Source organism: Myxocyprinus asiaticus, chromosome 25 (assembly GCF_019703515.2).
Source record: "Myxocyprinus asiaticus isolate MX2 ecotype Aquarium Trade chromosome 25, UBuf_Myxa_2, whole genome shotgun sequence".
Taxonomy (NCBI): domain Eukaryota; kingdom Metazoa; phylum Chordata; class Actinopteri; order Cypriniformes; family Catostomidae; genus Myxocyprinus; species Myxocyprinus asiaticus.
This window is the reverse complement of record NC_059368.1, coordinates 5,415,093-5,434,127: the sequence shown is the minus strand read 5'-3', so window position 1 is coordinate 5,434,127 and position 19,035 is coordinate 5,415,093. Positions and strand designations below refer to the sequence as shown.

The following is a 19,035-nucleotide window of genomic DNA, read 5'->3' as shown; positions in this document are numbered from 1 at the left end:
CATGATTTTATGCATTGCACTGCTGCCACATGATTGGCTGATTAGATAATTGCATGAATAAGTAGATGTACAGGTGTACCTAATAAGAGTGTGTTATTAGTATACATTAATTTAAATCTGTACATTTGTATTTTTTCATGTATCATTTTGGTTAATACCCTGGTCATATATATAGGCTACTGTATATATATATATATATATATATGACCAGGGTATTAACCAAAAATATACATGAATGTACAGATTTAAATTAAATAATGTACATTAGTAAAGAAAAAAGCACCAGATATAAAAGCAGGAATATTACGCATCAACATTTAGGCTACAAAAATATTTTTAAGAGAAAGCACAGGTTTACAGTCTTAAGTGCCTTGGTGTTCTTTATATACAATAAATTAAAGAGAAGAAGTGCCTCATGTGTCTTTTTTATTTTTGATTTATTATGAGCGCATATTGCTCAACCTCATTCAAAAATAGTTCTATAAGCTATATTTAATAATAACATTGCGGACCTATGACGCTGAATGTACTGCGCATGCGTAGAATGAGTAGAGACGCTGCACGCCAGGCCTAGCAGCAGCTAAACTCTATTCTTTCTTCTCTCTGTAATGTTTTATCGGTTAAAATAATATCTTATACAGAGAGAAAACCAAGAACCTAATAAATATGGAGATCGGAACCGAGATTAGCAAGAAAATACGGGTGAAACGTGTAGTCCTTTAAGCATGCTAACTTAGCTAAATAGCAGCTGTGTTTAAATGTGTCTGCTGTTAAGTGTGCTTTTCTGTTATTGATTATTATTTGTGTTTTATAAGGCGCGTTTCTCTTTTACTAATTTGTACTTTCTTTTATTAAGTGTGTTTCTCTGTTGTTAAGTGTGTTGGGATGTTTTGTGTGTGTTTGTTTACATCCGGTGAAGTGGGAATGTGTGTATATATCTGAGTGATTTTCACAAACAAAAAGTACCATAGTATTCTATTTCAGTGAACTTGGGGGTACCATGTAAATACCTTGAAATTATGCTGTGTCACGGTGTTTAACAAAGTATCATGGTATTGCTATTTAATACCATCACTGTACCATAGTACTTCAAGGTTTGTGAAGGGTTATTGTTTCTGTATCAGTGCATATACGTTCTTCACTTATTCATGTTTGCCTGTAATAACGCCATTTCCTGTTTTTCAGGCTGCTATCAAAGGGAAGTTGCAGGAACTTGGTGCTTATGTTGGTAAGATCTTACATCAGTCTTAATTCAATAGTGATTCTTTCAGTTTCAGCAAGAAAAACATAGTTCTGTATTTTGTCAATTGCATTTGATGAATGAAAACATCAAAGTAAAAATAAAATAAAAGTACACTGGTGGCCAAAAGTTTGGAATAATGTACAGATTTTGCTCTTATGGAAATAAATTGGTACTTCTATTCACCAAAGTGGCATTCAACTGATCACAATGTATAGTCAGGATATTAATAACGTGAAAAATTACTATTACAATTTGAAATAAATGTTCAGAACTTCTTAAACTACTTCAAAGAGTTCTCATTAAAAAATCCTTCACGTGCAGCAATGACAGCTCTGCAGATCTTTGGCATTCTAGCTGTTAGTTTGTCCAGATACTCAGGTGACATTTCACCCCACACTTCCTGTAGCACTTGTCATAGATGTGGCTGTCTTGTCGAGCACTTCTCACACACCTTACAGTCTAGCTGATCCCACAAAAGCTCAATGGGGTTAAGATCCATAACACTCTTTTCCAATTATCTGTTGTCCAATGTCTGTGTTTCTTTGCCCACTCTAACCTTTTCTTTTTGTTTTTCTGTTTCAAAAGTGGCTTTTTCTTTGCAATTCTTCCCATAAGGCCTGCACCCCTGAGTCTTCTCTTTACTGTTGTACATGAAACTGGTGTTGAGCGGGTAGAATTCAATGAAGCTGTCAGCTGAGGACATTTGAGGCGTCTATTTCTCAAACTAGAGACTCTGATGTACTTATCCTCTTGTTTAGTTGTACATCTGGCCTTCCACATCTCTTTCTGTCCTTGTTAGAGCCAGTTGTCCTTTGTCTTTGAAGACTGTAGTGTACACTTTTGTATGAAATCTTCAGTTTTTTGGCAATTTCAAGCATTGTATAGCCTTCATTCCTCAAAACAATGATTGACTGACGAGTTTCTAGAGAAAGCGGATTCTTTTTTGCCATTTTTGACCTAATATTGACCTTAAGACATGCCAGTCTATTGCATACTGTGGCAACTCAAAAACAAACACAAAGACAATGTTAAGCTTCATTTAACGAACCAAATAGCTTTCAGCTGTGTTTGATATAATGGCAAGTGATTTTCTAGTACCAAATTAGCAATTTAGCATGATTACTCAAGGATAAGGTGTTGGAGTGATGGCTGCTGGAAATGAGGCCTGTTTTTGATTTGATCAAAAATGACTTTTTTCAAATAGTGATGGTGCTGTTTTTTACATCAGTAATGTCCTGACTATACTTTGTGATCAGATGAATGCCACTTTGGTGAATTAAAGTACCAATTTCCTTTGAAACAGCAAAATCTGTACATTATTCCATACTTTTCGCCGCCAGTGTATATTTAATATTAATTTCTTTTTTCAAATAAAAGTATGATTTTACATGTATGCAAGCTATCTTAGGTGTAATTTCATGCATTACTTTTAACTATAAAAGGTTGTGTCTTGCTAACTCTGCAGAGAAAGGAAACAGATGTGTTTTAATTGAGCTGGAAGTGTGAATTATGTCTTTACATGGTGTTCACAGGTCGATTGTATCACCTAGACCACTGTTAGTAATATATATCTTGTTCTTCATCTGTTGCTAGGCTGAATAGACTATGTTTAGGCAGTTTTAGAGTGAAAACCTTTTTCTTCTAAACATCTAAGATCTCATCTTTTACTGTCAGTATTTACTTCACCAGTTTAAATTTTTGATTTACATGCTTCTATGTTTAGCTGAAATAAAACCTGGTGACCACAGTCAGGTCGGTTTAAACATGTTATCTTGTCTCTCTCAGATGAAGAGCTTCCTGATTACATCATGGTCATGGTGGCCAATAAGAAGAACCCTCAGCAGATGGCGGACGACCTGTCCTTGTTTCTGGGCAATAATACCATCAAGTTCACTGTTTGGTAGGGGAAAGTCTCTCTCTTTGGATTAGTATCATATTTGGTGTCCTTGGAAACTAAGTAAATGTGAAAAATAAATCTCAAAAAAGCTTTGTTCACAAGAAGTTGTCACTGAGTTAAAGTATTAACACATTTAATGCCATATGGCATCCCTTTATTTATTATTTTATTATCTGTAGTAAACTCTAACATGTTACTTTTCTAATATTTTTAATGACTTTAATCAATTCCAGTCCCACCCTAGACCAAGCCTGTATTTACATTGACATCCTTTTCTTTTTTATAATTTTTAACATGTTCAGATTAGGGCTGTCTATTTAATGTTTATTCAGTGCAATTAATTATATGAAAATTAACACGTAAAAAAAAATAAACGCAATTAATTATGTCCCCAGACCATAATATGGAAGATTCCTTCCAAAGTAGCTCCTAGAAAAGCTCTTATAATAAATCTATCTCAGACAGATTGATGGATTCAAATGCAAAATGTATTTCATGAACTGTAGGCCATTGATAGGCTTACAGTGCATCCGGAAAGTATTCACAGCGCTTCACTTTTTCCACATTTTGTTATGTTACAGCCTTATTCCAAAATGGATTAAATTCATTATTTTCCTCAAAATTCTACAAACAATACCCCATAATGACAACGGGAAAGAAGTTTGTTTGAAATCTTTGCAAATATATTAAAAATAAAAATTGAAAAAAAAGTCACATGTGCATAAGTATTCACAGCCTTTGCCATGACACTCAAAATTGAGCTCAGGTGCATCCTGTTTCCACTGATCATTCTTGAGATGTTTCTACAACTTGATTGAAGTCCACCTGTGGTAAATTCAGTTGATTGGACATGATTTGGAAAGGCACACACCTGTTTACATAAGGTCCCACAGTTAACAGTGCATGTCAGAGCACAAACCAAGCCATGAAGTCCAAGGAATTGTCTGTAGACCTCAGAGACAGGATTGTATCGAGGCACAGATCTGGAGAAGGGTACAGAAAAATGTCTGCAGCATTGAAGGTCCCAATGAGCACAGTGGCCTCCATCATCCGTAAATGGAAGAAGTTTGGAACCACCAGGACTCTTCCTAGAGCTGGCCGCCCGGCCAAACTGAGCGATCGAGGGAGAAGGGCCTTAGTCAGGGAGGTGACCAAGAACCCTATGGTCACTCTGACAGAGCTCCAGCATTTCTCTGTGGAGAGAGGAGAACCTTCCAGAAGAACAACCATCTCTGCAGCACTCCACCAATCAGGCCTGTATGGTAGAGTGGCCAGACAGAAGCCACTCCTCAGTAAAAGGCACATGACAGAGCGCTCCAGAGCGCTCTGGACCTCAGACTGGGGCGAAAGGGTCATCTTCCAACAGGACAACGACCCTAAGCACACAGCCAAGATAACAAAGGAGTGGCTACGGGACAACTGTCCTTGAGTGGCCCAGCCAGAGCCCAGACTTGAACCCGATTGAACATCTCTGGAGAGATCTGAAAATGGCTGTGCACCGACGCTCCCCATCCAACCTGATGGAGCTTGAGAGGTCCTGCAAAGAAGAATGGGAGAAACTGCCCAAAAATAGGTGTGCCAAGCTTGTAGCATCACACTCAAAGACTTGAGGCTGTAATTGGTGCCAAAGGTGCTTCAACAAAGTATTGAGCAAAGGCTGTGAATACTTATGTACGTGGTTTTTTTTTTTTATTTTATTTTTTTTTATAAATTTGCAAAGATTTCAAACAAACTTTCATGTTGTCATTATGGGGTATTGTTTGTAGAATTGAGGAAAATAATGAATTTAATCCTTTTTGGAATAAGGCTGTAACATAACAAAATGTGGAAAAAGTGAAGCGCTGTGAATACTTTCCGGATGCACTGTATATTCAGTAATGTGGAATTAATCAATATGTTGCTTTCTAAAGCGATTTCACTTTGTCTTACAAATGCTTTACTCGTCTGCCACAATGTAATGCATTTTAATTATCCGAGTTATTTTTATAATATGTATTTGAAAAGTATTTAGAATTATTTAATCATTCAATATTGAAGTGTTGTTTTTGGGCTTTCTCAGCAAATATTTATATATGCAATTCGATTTATTAATTGGCATATCACGTCATTAATTTGATGTGAACGAATTATGAATATACAATTTATGTATAATTTGATTATATTGAATTCTTTATTTGGGGACTTTTTCAGCAAATATTGACACATGCAATTAATTCAAATTATTTGGCATATCATGTAATTTAGTTTTTTTTTTTTTTTTTTTTTTTATTATTCTTATCGATTGACAACCTAGTTAAAATTCAAACATTGGAAATGCCATTTTGTTGCTGTAAATTTTTACCAAAAACAATAAAGAGAAGGTTGAGAAGTAAATGTTTTTTTGTGTGTGTTGCAGGTTACATGGTGTTTTGGACAAGCTGAGATCAGTTGCAGTTGGTATGTTTCATCCAGTTTTTATTTTATTTTTTTATTTTTTTAATTAGATTTCTGGTTTGCCTCACTTTTAGTTTTAATTTCTGTTTTGAATTGTTTGTTTTTGCAGAACCTACGTCTCTCCGTCCACCTGCCCTTCACTCGGAGACGAGCGTCCCGACAGTGGATGACAGGAGGAGGGAGGAGCCTCGCGCTCTCGCCGTGTCCAGCTCCCGCTCTGATAAGGTGGAGGGGCGGGTCTCAAGCTCCGCCCATGAGCGCCACACCAGGTATTTAATTCTCACACATACCTTGCAGATTATTCAAGTCAACATGAAATTTAAATTTACCTTATTTACTTTAAAGGGATAGTTCACCCAAAAATAAAAATTCTCTCATTTACTCACCCTCATGCCATCCCAGATGTGTATGACTTCATTTTTTCTGCTGAACACAAAGATTTTTAGAAGAATATTTCAGCTCTGTGGGTCCATACAATGCAAGTCAACAAGGTCCAAATATTTGAAGCTCCAAAAAGCATATAAAGGCAGCATAAAATTAATCCATAGGACTCCATTGGTTAAATCCATGTCTTCAGAAGCGATAATACAGGTGCGGGTGAAAAACGGATCAGTATTTAAGTCCATTTTTACTGTAAATTCTCCTTCCTGCCCAATAGGTGGCGAAATGCACGAAGAATGCAAATCACCAAAAACAAAGAAAAATGTGGAAGTGGAGATTTATAGCAAAAAAAGTACTGAAATATTGATCTGTTTATCACCCACTTCAATCATATCACTTCTGAAGATGTTGATTTAACCACTGGAGTCTTATGGATTACTTCCATTTCCTTTTTATTTGTTTTTTTTGAGCTACAAAGGTCTTCTCACCATTCACTTGCATTATATGGACCTACAGAGCTGAAATATTCTTCTAAAATACTTCATTTGTGTTCAGCAGAAGAAAAAGTCATACACATCTGGGATGGCATGAGGGTGAGTAAATGATGAGAGAATTTTTATTTTTGGGTGAACTACTCCTGTAATACACATTCCAGGTCTTGTTTTGAACAGTTCATCAAAGCACATTATTCCAAAGAAAAAACCTGTTTGTCTTTTTAATCTCTTATTTTTTTTTTTTAATCACTCTCCTCCGACCACCTGTCATACATGCACAACTTTTCATGATCCAGTCAGTTCTTGATGGATACAGTCAAGACCCGCCCTATATTTCCCCCATTAGTATACCGTTTTACTTGGAAATGCGTCACATTACTGAAGTAAAATAGACTTTAACTGTGTGAACTGATATTCGATTTTTATTGTACAGTAGGAGAGGTTCCTCTGAAAGATCTACTAGACTGACATCCACAGTCAAACCTCTGATGGAGGCGTCAGCTGAAGCTGTGATTGACATCAAGCCTGACCTGGATGAAGACCTCATTGCCTATGACCCTTTGGAACAGGGCTTGACCTCAGGTCACACGCGGGGGTTATACAGCCGCTCGGCTGTGGAGAGATCACAGCCGGCCGTGGAGTCTTCCACCCAGAGTTCAGGACGGACCGCCAATGCTTACAGATTCTCAGCGGTCACAAGAGGTCAAGAAAGGTCAGGTTCCTGCCATGGGCGGAGCTACAGGAGCTCAGAGGAGAGCAGCAGGGTGAGTGATAATGAGAGAACGAAACTTTGCGCATGCAAAAATACGCATGCAAAAATAAGCAAAACATGTTGGTACTTTGCAAAACTTCTGCTTGTTGTACAGTGGGAATGTAGAAGGGCTCATTTCATCCAAAAATAAAAATTGTCATTTACACACCCTCATGTGGTGCTGCATAGAATACATGGGTGTGAGTAAATGATGACAGAATTTTCATTTTTGGGGCGAACTGTTTATTTAAAGACATTTTGTTTTTAGCTATCCATATCATCCTCAGTGAATGTCATCCTTGTGGCAGGAGTTGTCCCGGAAACGAAAGGCACCCGTGGCCAGTTCAGTGGTTCGGGTTCACAGAGGTCATGACCGGGGTCAGGAGAGTGATGATCTGGACGAGGAAGAGGATGAAGTTGATGGCTACGGTCTTCCCAGCAAAGTGTCTCTACCTTCTAAACCTGAGCGCAAGTGTGTCCGTTTGTCACCTCTGTCAGTTTTAGCAGAAAAGATCTTTGAGAAGTTTTTCCATGCTGGAATTATTGTCATTTATTACATAAATTAAATAATGTTGACAGATTTTGTTGCCAAGATTGAATAATTACATTTAACAGAAGTCACTAATGTATTGTATGTGTGTTTCTCCACAGGCCTTCACTCCCGCCAGCCAAACAAGCCAATAAAAATCTGATCCTCAAAGCAATCTCAGAAGCTCAGGAGTCAATCAACAAGACCACAGCATACACAGGTTCAATACATGCATTTAATATTATACTGATAGTAAGTGTTTTTAAAGTGTTTTTTTTTTTTTTTTTTATTAATAATATTCGTTACACATACTTTCCTGTGAAGTTGAGGATGTAGATTATAGGCAACATTGCATATTAGCTCATTACTCTTAAAGGGATAGTTCATCCAAAAATTAAAATTCTCTCGTCATTTACTTGGCCTCATGCCATCTCAGATGTGCATGACTTTCTTTCTTCAGCTGAACACAAATGAAGATTTTTAGAATATCTCAGCTCTGTAAGTCCATACAATGCAAATGAATGGTGATCAGACCTTTTGTAGCTCCAAAAATCATAAAGGAAACAAAAGTAATCCATAAGACTCCAGTGGTTAAATCTACATCGTTACAATACGGTGTGGGTGAGGAACAGATAATCAGCTACAGAGCGGAGATATTTTTCTAAAAATCTGTTCGGCTAAGAAAGTCATACACATCTGGGTTGGCATGAGGGTGAGTAAATGATGATAGAAGTTTCATATTCACTATACCTTTAAAGGTGAAGTGTGCACTACTAGTGTCACCAAACAGAATTAAAAAATGGTCCTTATTTCATGAAACATGAGCAGAACAAATTTGTGTAAATTGTTAGTAAAGCCGTGCTTAATTTATCCTTTAAATTCAGTGGGTTGTGTGTTTCATGAATAAGGCACAAGGACTGTTTTCAAACAGGTTGCCCAAACACAGTCCCTGTCTACCCAAACAAATAGTCCCGGCCAAACCCATGCTAATGGTTCTTAATGTTGCTATATGAGGCCAGTCGGGCTTCTCAAACACTGCAAAGTTTTGAGAGTGCCACAGTGTTTATATTTTTGGGGGGAGTCAACCTATGAATGGTTTTCTTATACTGTTTGTTGCTTCATATTAAGCTGGGATGGTATAAAACATTTTAACATTGAAATATTACACACTTCACCTGCTTTGTACCATGCATTAGGAGCATCTGCTGCCATCAGCTGGGAAAAAAATAAATAACAGAACATAAAGCAGTGACCACATCCTATTGGCCTCAGTGTTCCCCTTATTGTTGAATGGTCTTTGTAACTCAATGCTGATACTCAATTTCTAGATATTATCACAAGTTATGCATTTGGATATATATTCAGGCATTATTAAAGACTATTATTTGTCAAATTTTAGCTATATTTTTTAATCACTTGCTCTGAATAATCTGTGTTTGCAATAATGCCACATTTAGTACTCAATGTACAGTCAAAAGTGACCATGGTGTCATGCAGAGAAGACTTTATTTTGCAAACATTTAATAGCTACAATTCAAACTCGGAGCTGTGAAGTTTTTTTGCATCGAAACAAAAAGATGCAATGTTTATGTCTGAAGAGTTAACTTTGTACTTCTAAGTTCTGTAAGTGTGTAAGCGCGTGTTGCCGTGTGTGTGTTCTGCATTGTAGCTGTGTTATAGCCTTGCCCATTCAGTTCCTTTTTTTTATTTTGTGTGTGTTGTGGGTAGGTGAGTGTTTGTGTGGGTGTGTTCTGCACTGTGGCAGTGTTTACTCTCATCAATTAATTTCTGTGTATGTGTTTGTGAGGTCACATGCAAAATTTCAGCAATTTACAGTGGTAGGGGGCACTATAACTTGAGTAAATCCTGATTTTTTGCAACTGTGATCAAGGCAGTTGAAATTTGACAGACAAATGTGTCCTCAGCATCCAGAGGATCTATTCTGTAAAATTTTTATTTTGGTCATGATCACAAGGACAGTCTGATACCAAATTTCTGATGTCAGCAACACATCAAAATGATTAGTTCATTCAACAGTGAAGGACAGATGCGGAGTGTAATATCAATTCTCTCCACTAGAGGGAGACAAGTTAAGAAATTGTTGAACGTCATCATACCCTTGAAACAGATAATTTAACTGTGCTGTGTGTAATGTTAATATGTGCATAAATAACAACAGAAATGATCAATATCTAACCACAGCCATTCATTGTGAATTAGATTCGGATGACCTAAGAGCATGTATGAGCTGTATACCTTATTCACATTAGCTGGTTTTTTTTTTGTTTTTTTTTGACAATGCAAAAGAGGCTAAGGTATAGACTTAGTCTCTTCAACTGCATGTGCTGTATGAAGCCATGTTAGTGTCTTAGATCATGTCTAATATTCACTTGTGCTTTTGTAAGGTTTTTGTCTGCAGACTTTTATTTATTTGGAAAGATTCATTTTTTTTTTTTTTCTTTTTTTCAATGTTTTTTCTGCATAATGATCAAACACTTTAAACAACAGGACAACCCATTGACCAGACTTTAAGATCCTTGTCAGAGCCAAATTTTGCACTGTGAATACGGTCCATGTCTGCTAGGACCCTAATGATTGCCGCTTACAGCTATATTCCTGTTTATTTCTATGATCGGATAGATTTGTCCTGGAACAGAATAAGTGACCTTTTTTTGGAGTCTTCTCAGTTTTGTGTGTGTGTGTGTGTGTGTGTGTGTGTGTCAATGGTAAAAAGAGAAGTCACAATTCTATACCTCTCTGATGAAGGATACGATTTTTATATATAAAAAAAGCATGTTGAATCTGACAAATGTCAGAACACATAAGGGTTAAAGTAACAAAGGATTTAGTTCATTCAGATTGTGTAAATTAAATTTACCTGTTGACCTGAAAGTTTGAGAGTTGATCTACAATATCATGTGCAGTTCCCCAGCGGCAGACCGTTCCAGTTGCGCCACGGACACGTTCAGCCAGCGACGAGATGAATAATGCTGCGATCCGATTGGTTCAAGAGCACCTGCAAGCTCTCACGCCCCAGGACACACTGCTGAACAGTCAGTATGCTTGTTTCTAAAAAGAGACATTGCACCAGAATATTGTGCTGAAGAGTCCACCAAACTACAAATATTTGTAGTTTTTTTTAAACTGTAGATGCCCAGCTAGCAAGTGCTGTGCATCCATATTATTATTATTATTATTATTATTATTATTATTATTATTATTATTATCATCATTTAAGTTAATAATCTGGACTTGTCCATCCTTAAACAATCTTTTTGACTGTCTCTCTCTCTCTCTCTCTGGCTTTTTTTGCAGCACAATCCAGGGCTTTAGCTTCTCGTCTACAGTTGGAGCTTCCGGAGCAGGGCAGCAGAGAGCAGCTCACTGAATATGGTGAGGAATTTTACACACAGCACGTAGAACGCATATGATGACTGACTCTAGGTTAGTCATTCAGTAAATTTGATTCCTCACAAAAGTGCACAAATATTTCAGCTATGCACATTCACATACATAAGGAGAAATTACATGTAGAGAACAGGGTCCAACTTCACCAAAGAGAACACTAAACACTTTAACTGACTTCACATGAAACAACTATGTACAGCTAAATATCATTTCCCTACAGCCTGAATTTTGTACTTGCAAGACAAATAAGTTCAAGGAATGTAAATATTTCAGTTGTGATAAGTGATGGGCCGAGTAATCTGCCGGTGTTTGACCATTTTGCGATTTATCGGATTCGGCATCGGCCGATTAACAGAAGTGTTAACTTTCCCTTGTGTCAGTTCCAAGATCTACTAATAGATTTGGATAGTCAACACTCTGTTTTCAAGATTTTGTCTCTTGAAGTTTAAATAAATTTGAGTAAAATACTCAGTTCAGAAATAGTGTACACCTGATTTGCTGTTGTTAAACTTTGTTTATCAGAAGAGGTGTTAGTGAGGCCAGTAGCAAGTGCTCACCCTGTGGTCTGTGTGGGTCCTAACACCCCAGTATAGTGATGGGGGTGCTATACTATAAAAAGGCACCGTCTTTCGAATGAGACGTTAAACTGAGGTCCTGACACTCAGTGGTCATTAAAAATCCCAGGGCACTTCTCGTAAAGAGTAAGGGTGTACCCTGGTGTCCTGGCCAAATTCCCCCCATTGGCCCTTATCCATCATGGCCTCCTAATAATCCCCATCCATGAATTGGCTCCATTACTCTACTCTCTCCTCTCCACCAACAGCTGATGTGTATTGAGCATACTGGCACACTATGGCTGCCGTCGCATCACCCAGGTGGATGCTGCACACTGGTGGTTGTTGAGGAGAGTCCCCTTGTTCACTGTCTAAAACACTTTGAGTGTAGTGTCAGAAAAGCGCTATATAAATGTAACATTCATTCATTTATCGACCATCAGCCGTCCTGCTCTATAGATATCGGTATCGGCATCGTCCATTAAAAAACCCATATCCGTCAACCACTAGTTATGATTTCAAAACTTGATATGTCAAGTAATGTTTAATAAGGACAACTGGATTGTTTCAGTAGAGTTTACAGTGTGCAGACTATTTCAGATATAACTCGGATGATAAAGCTGAATATCTTTCAAAAGAATGTCTTTCAAAGCTTTGACACTAATCTGGCAAATCTCTAAAGCACCCATTGTATCAACTCAATATGTTTTTGATGTTGTGTGAGTAAATGGTTCTTTTTGCATGTTTTAACTCAGAACTGCAGGTATTAGAGGCAGCGAGACTGCAGGCACTGGACACCCGCTCTTTCATCATGAGAAAACCAGAGCTGGATCAGACACCGCCACCAATCAGGAACAGACTTGGCACTGTCAGTCAGAGTGAAGACCCACCCTCTGCATCTCGAATGGTGCAGCCCAGGTGTGCCAGACATCTTTCATAGAAAACATCCCATTCAGATCCACTTGATCCATCAACGTAACTCGGTCTCGTTTTAATTCCCTACAGAGAGAGAGCGGAGGTGGGTGGAGCGAGTCCAAAGTTCATCGTCACACTGGATGGAGTTCCCAGTCCGTTAGCTAATCGCACCGATCAGGAGATGGAGCCTGAGGATGAGTTCAACATGACCTCTGACCTTCTGGAAAATAACAGAGCCAAGCCTGCCGTCCATCTGAGATTGAGTACTGAACTCCTGAATGCTGACGGTAAAAGGAACTCTTAAAGGGAAAGTGCACCTAAAAAAATTACAGTTCTGTCATCGTTTACTCATTCCAGAAAGCACCATAAAAGTGCTTTTTTCATTTCAAAACTGTAATTATTTGTAGCTGCGCTTCTGTCATGTTAATAATGGAAGGTAGGCTAAGGTGACGGGCGATCTAGATGTGTAACATCCCTCATTAACTCTAGAGTCTGTCCCTTGCTCACCCTCTCTCTCTCTCTCTCTCTCTCTCTCTCTCTCTCTCTCTCTCTCCTCTGTAGATGCAAAGATAAATGAGGTGGAGGACATGGATGTAGAGCCGGTTCAGACTAAACGACAGAAGCTTCCAGAACGCTGCAAGTTCTGGCCTTTGTGCAAAATTGGAGACGAGTGTTTATTCCATCACCCAAACACACAGTGCAAGTGAGAGGCAACACACCCCATGACCATGAACACAAACACATTATGAACCAAAAGGAGTTCTTCTTTGTTCAGTGGTAAAAAGGAGTCAGAAACAGCTGAGCAACGATATACTGTTTGCGAACATTCAGACACAGCAACGCTGCTGGGAGAGGTGTTTAGACGAGGAGCATTAAAGTATGAGGACGCTCAAGACTACATGTATAACATCAACTAATGACAATATTAGACATCCCTCATTCTATCAGTAGAATTCACACAAACTCAGCTAATGCGCTAACAGGCTATACATGGCTATAATGCGCCGATTACACTTATTGTAATTAATGATGACACTGATACTACTGCAAAGATTGGTGTATAAAAGTGTTAATGGGTAGAATACAGATAAAAGAATTATGATAAGAAGCATATCTTATTTTGGGCAGATGTGTGAATGGCTTTTGGCCAAAAAAAAGAAGGGGGAGAAAAAAAGTATTCAAGGAGATTTGATTCCTTTTGTAGACTAATCAAACCAAAAAAATTGACATGTTCTTGGAAAATCTCTCTACAGATGTAGGTAAGTTTACACCAGTTCGCTAATAACTATGCACGCAGGTGTTTTCATGTTGACGGGCACGTTTCCAATATAGTCATTTGCATGCCCTAGCTTCAATTGAAAACACTTGATTTATCTAATCAAAATATGCATTGAAGTGAGGATAAAAATATGGAAGAGTGTTGTCAGTGATGAAAGACTGTAGAATCTTCCAGAGGAGGAACAAAGGAATAACAAAAAGAAAACTATTGGCAACTGTCAGCGTTAATTTTTGCAGATAAACAATCCAAAAAGCAACTATCGGCACTGAATAATCTGAAAACATTATATAGTCTACAGTTATACGGTCTACCTCTAGTAAAAACACTAACATGGAGTGCAACTCTGTCCAATGTGTGAACAAATCCCTCGATTGATATGGTTTGTTATAATGAATCAGTCTGAAAAGAACACCGGAGTCGTCAGATTGAATCATGGACCAAACTCTGTCAGACAACTCTGAATCGGCTTGGGTGGCATACTTGCTCACTGAACCACTGGTTATGATCAACTTGAAATAAACAGAAGTTACTTTTTGAAAGCAATTTTAAAAGTCTGAACTTGTCATGTTAGTAAAACTTACATCTGTGAAATTACAAACTTGTTCATATGACAATGTGTAGCTAAATATGCATATCCCCTACAGCATTTTGTTGTAATAAATGGGATTCTTATTAAAGTGTTTAGCATGTTAGGCCAAATGTCTTGTCAGAAAACACTGCTATATACACGGTACATACACACACTCAAAACAGCAGCCGCTCACTGTGAACCGTTTCCTCTTATTCCTCATATACACATGAATTATATTGTTTTGTACTATTATCATGTATCTGTTCTCTCAAAGAATGTTTCCCAACTGTAAATTTGGTGACAAGTGTCTGTTCATCCATCCAAACTGTAAATATGATGCAAAGTGTACGAAAGCAGACTGTCCGTTCACACACGTCAGCCGAAGAGTCCACAGCAATCCCACTCTAGCAGGTGTGTATGTGTGAGAGAGGAAGTGAAATTACATGGGGAAAGTATTAAATGTCTCACTTTATTTTAGTGTTTGTTAGTGTATTTACATAATTATAAGTAATGCAAATGAATTACATGGATTTGCTGTGTAGTTATTTTGTAGAGCTGCTTGTACTTGCATATTGTTAGTGTTATTACTATTGTAATATGTGTAACAGAGACACTAAAATAAAGTGTAACCAAAATGCCCCTTTTGTTGTGACTTGACCTGTGACCTCTTGACCCTGCAGCTCCAGCTCCCTCCAGCAGCGTGTGCCGATTCTTCCCAGAGTGTAAAAAGGTGGACTGTCCGTTCTACCATCCCAAAGTGAGTTTGAACATTTTACACCAGCCAATTTCTCTTGAGGGCTGAATTTGTTTTTTGCTTTGTGTTATTTGCACATTGTTACATTCAGCCTTCTGACGCATTGAAGACTCCAATGATACAGAATTTCAGTCTTTAACGGTACACTGATTCTTGAGGTAAGGGACAAAACATGTTTTAAATCTTAAAGATTCATTTGAAATAGATCTATTTGTAGACAAAGGTCTCAGCTAATGAACCATGTAAGGGAACAGGTGTTTATATTAAAAAAAAAAAAAAAGATTCTTCAGAAAATTGACATTCACTTCATAACTTGCATCTTACTGGAATTTGTCAACTTCATCAGACACACTAAAAAGCATGCTATTTTAATTGGATCCATCCAACAAGAGTGTTAGGTCTTAAATGATCTAATAATGGTGTCCAGTAAATGAGTTGAGTGATAAAATACTTTTTCATAATTTAAGATTTTTCCATCCTTATGTGTTGTACACTGGAGCCATGTTGTTTTTTTTCCTTAGTTGAAGCTGCCTCTTAAACCTAAATTAAAATGCCAAAATGATTCCAAAATTCTTAACAGAAATGATCACAATGGGATAAGAGTTGATATGTTGAAGCTGTGACCGCAGAGACTTAAACATTTTGTTTATAATATAAAGCTTACCAGACTATGTGTCCTACTGTTGCATCCACCATGAGCAGGAAGTGGGAAAGGGGTACTCAGAGTTATAGCCTGATTTATTCAGGATTATAAAAAAATCTGAGTTAACAACTTTGATAGGCAGTTTGTTTTTATTTTTTTTTTATGGGAAATATAATTTGACATACTTTGTGTATTGTTTGATATGTTACAGATCCCTACCTTTCATTTAATATTTATATTTATGAATTTGTTGCATTTTTGAACACTTTGTGACTACTTGCTGAGGACAAGTTACATGTGCTTCCAAGTATAGAGCATGCATTTTAAAAAATTGACTTATTTAAAAATATAAGTACAAAAAATAAGTATACACTTTCTTTAAATAACTATTTCAGTTTTTTTTTTGTTTATGAATTTCTTGATTTTTAACAAAGAGGAGTATTGTATGTAGGATATGTGTTGTCCCTTATCTCAAATCAGTGGGTTATTTTCCATATAAAGTCAACATGAAAATGTACACCGTTTACTTTCATACACGTCTTTTTGTACACAATGTCCACAGTGTTTCGGGTGGGATGCATTGCTCCACAATGCACTGCAATCTTGTAATGCACTTTTCATGAATCAGTCAATTCCCAATGGATAAAATCTAATCTGCTTTGCGTTATTTATATTTTTGTTAAATATAATGGTAAGAGCATTAAGTCGACACTTTTGCTACCAAAATGATTATAATTAATTCTTAACACACATAGACAAGTAACATTTTGGGCAAGAAGCGGTTCATCAGATCCATAGATTCTATTCATTTTGAGAGCAACAAACCTTCTGGGATTATTTTTTTTTTATGTTTTATTATTAGGTCGAGCACTTTTATGGACTACTTGTCCTTAAATATGGTGCTGTGTACATTATGAATATATGCACTCACAGGACACTTTATTAGGTATACCTGTACACCTACTTATTCATGCGATTATCTAATCGGCCAATCATGTGGCAGCAGTGCAATGCATAAAATCACACAGATATAGGTCAGGAGCTTCAGTTAATGTTCACATCAACCATCAGAATGGGTAAAAAATGTGATCTCAGTGATTTCGACCGTGGCATGATTGTTGGTGCCAGACGTGCTGGTGTGAGTATTTCTGTAACTGCTGATCTCCTGGGATTTTCACACACAACAGTCTCTAGAATTTACTACGAATGGTGCCAAAAACAAAAACATCTGTTGAGTGGCAGTTCTGTGAATGGAAATGCCTTGTTTATGAGAGAGGTCAACAGAGAATGGCCAGACTGGTTCGAGCTGACAAAGGCTACGGTAACTCAGAAAACCGCTCTACAATTGAAGTGAGCAAAATAGCTACTCGGAATGCACAACATGTCGAACCTTGAGGTGGATGGGCTACAATGTTGGCTTGCACTTCAGTCAGCCAAGAACGGAAAGCTGAGGCTGCAGTGGGCTTACCATCTGTGTACCTCAGCATAAATCCAGATTCGTCAGACCAGGTGACGTTTTTTCAATCGTCTACGGTCCAGTGTTGGTGAGCCTGTGCCTCAGTTTCCTGCTTTATTTTTTTTCACTCAATTTAGAATGCCCAATTCCCAGTGCGCTTTTAAGTCCTCGTGGTCGCGTAGTGATTAGCCTCAATCCGGGTGGCGGAGGATGAAACCCAGTTGCCTCCGCGTCTGAGACCATCAACCCGCGCGTTGCCACGGAGACATGGCACGTGTGGAGGCTTCATGCCACCCACCGCGGCATCCGAGCTCAACTCGCCACGCGCCCCACCAAGAACGAACCACATTATAGCGACCACGAGGAGGTTACCCCATGTGACTCTACCCTCCCTAGCAACCGGGCCAATTTGGTTGCTTAGGAGACCTGGTTGGAGTCACTCAGCACGCCCTGGGATTCGAACTAGCGAACTCCAGGGGTGGTAGCCAGTGTCCTTTTTTTCTTTTTTTTTTTTTTTTTAAAACCACTGAGCTACCCAGATCCCCAGTTTCCTGTTCCTAGCTGACAGTAGTGGTACCCAGAGGGGTTTTCTGCTGCTGTAGCCCATCTGCCTCAATGTTCGACATGTTGTATGTTCAGAAATGCTTTTCTGCATAGCACTTGTCACGTGTGGTTATTTGGGTCACTGTCACCTTCCTGTCAGCTTGGACCAGTCTGGCCATTCTCCTCAGACCTCTGTCATTTAACAAGCTGTTTTCGCCCACAGAACTGCCGATCACTGAATATTTTTTGTTTCCCGTACCATTCTCTTTACACTATAGAGACTGTTATGCATGAAAATCCAAGGCGATCAGCAGTTACAGAAATACTCAAACCAGCCCGTCTGGCGCCACCAATAATGCCACGGTCAAAATCACACAGATCACATTTTCGCCCATTCTGATGGTTGATGTGAACATTAACTGAAGCTCCTGACCCGTATCTGCATGATTTTATGCATTGCACTGCTATCACACGATTGGCTGATTATTTAATCGCATGAATAAGTAGGTGTACAGATGTACCTAATAAAGTGGCCGGTGAGTGTATATATAATTTCATAAACACATTTGGTGGATTTTGTTTTATAACCACATTTATCATTCTCATGAATCCTCTTGTTTTTGTAGCCATGTAGATTTGCTGCGCATTGTAAGCGAGCTGGCTGCACTTTCTACCATCCTGCCATCACAGTGCCGCCCAGAAGTGCTCTGAAATGGACCAAAACACAGAGCAGGTAGCACAAACTCAAACGACTTCAATAACGTTACATTTCTTGACATGTTTAAGTTTATACTGCTTATGTGAAGTAAAAAAAAAAAATGGTTTTTCTTTTCCCACAGTTGAGAAATATGAATCAATGAATGCTACAGACTGAGGTGCAACATTTCTACAATTCATGCAGAGCTGCCTTTGGGTCTCTTTCTGGATCATGCTAATGCAGCATTTGTTTTCTTGTTCAGAAGTTTTTTCTGATGCATTTTTTTAATCATTGGACACCTTTTATAAATTGTAACTTTCTATAAGTTGTTTGCAGAATATCTTTGGTGTATCAAATGTGAACAGTACACTCACGAATGTTATCTTAACTCTGTAAACATACAGTGGTGTGTATCTTGACGAATTAAATTCAAATATTAAATAAAATATGCATCTTTAATATTCACAATCCTGGTCTTGAAAGCCAA

At 38.0% G+C, this 19,035-nt stretch overlaps 1 protein-coding gene across 1 annotated transcript; it reads left to right on the top strand.

The window, feature by feature from the left end:
* The first annotated feature begins 539 nt into the window (after window positions 1–539).
* Window positions 540–19,016, top strand: LOC127415650 (zinc finger CCCH domain-containing protein 14-like). Its single transcript, XM_051654450.1, has 17 exons — window positions 540–702; window positions 1,186–1,228; window positions 3,029–3,143; window positions 5,536–5,576; window positions 5,683–5,842; window positions 6,882–7,212; window positions 7,508–7,671; window positions 7,851–7,948; window positions 10,653–10,781; window positions 11,044–11,121; window positions 12,446–12,608; window positions 12,696–12,892; window positions 13,167–13,308; window positions 14,730–14,866; window positions 15,136–15,212; window positions 18,478–18,584; window positions 18,691–19,016. The coding sequence occupies exons 1-17, from the start codon at window positions 667–669 to the stop codon at window positions 18,692–18,694; spliced, it is 2,022 nt and encodes a 673-aa protein (XP_051510410.1). The 5' UTR covers window positions 540–666; the 3' UTR covers window positions 18,695–19,016.
* Window positions 19,017–19,035: the final 19 nt, after the last annotated feature.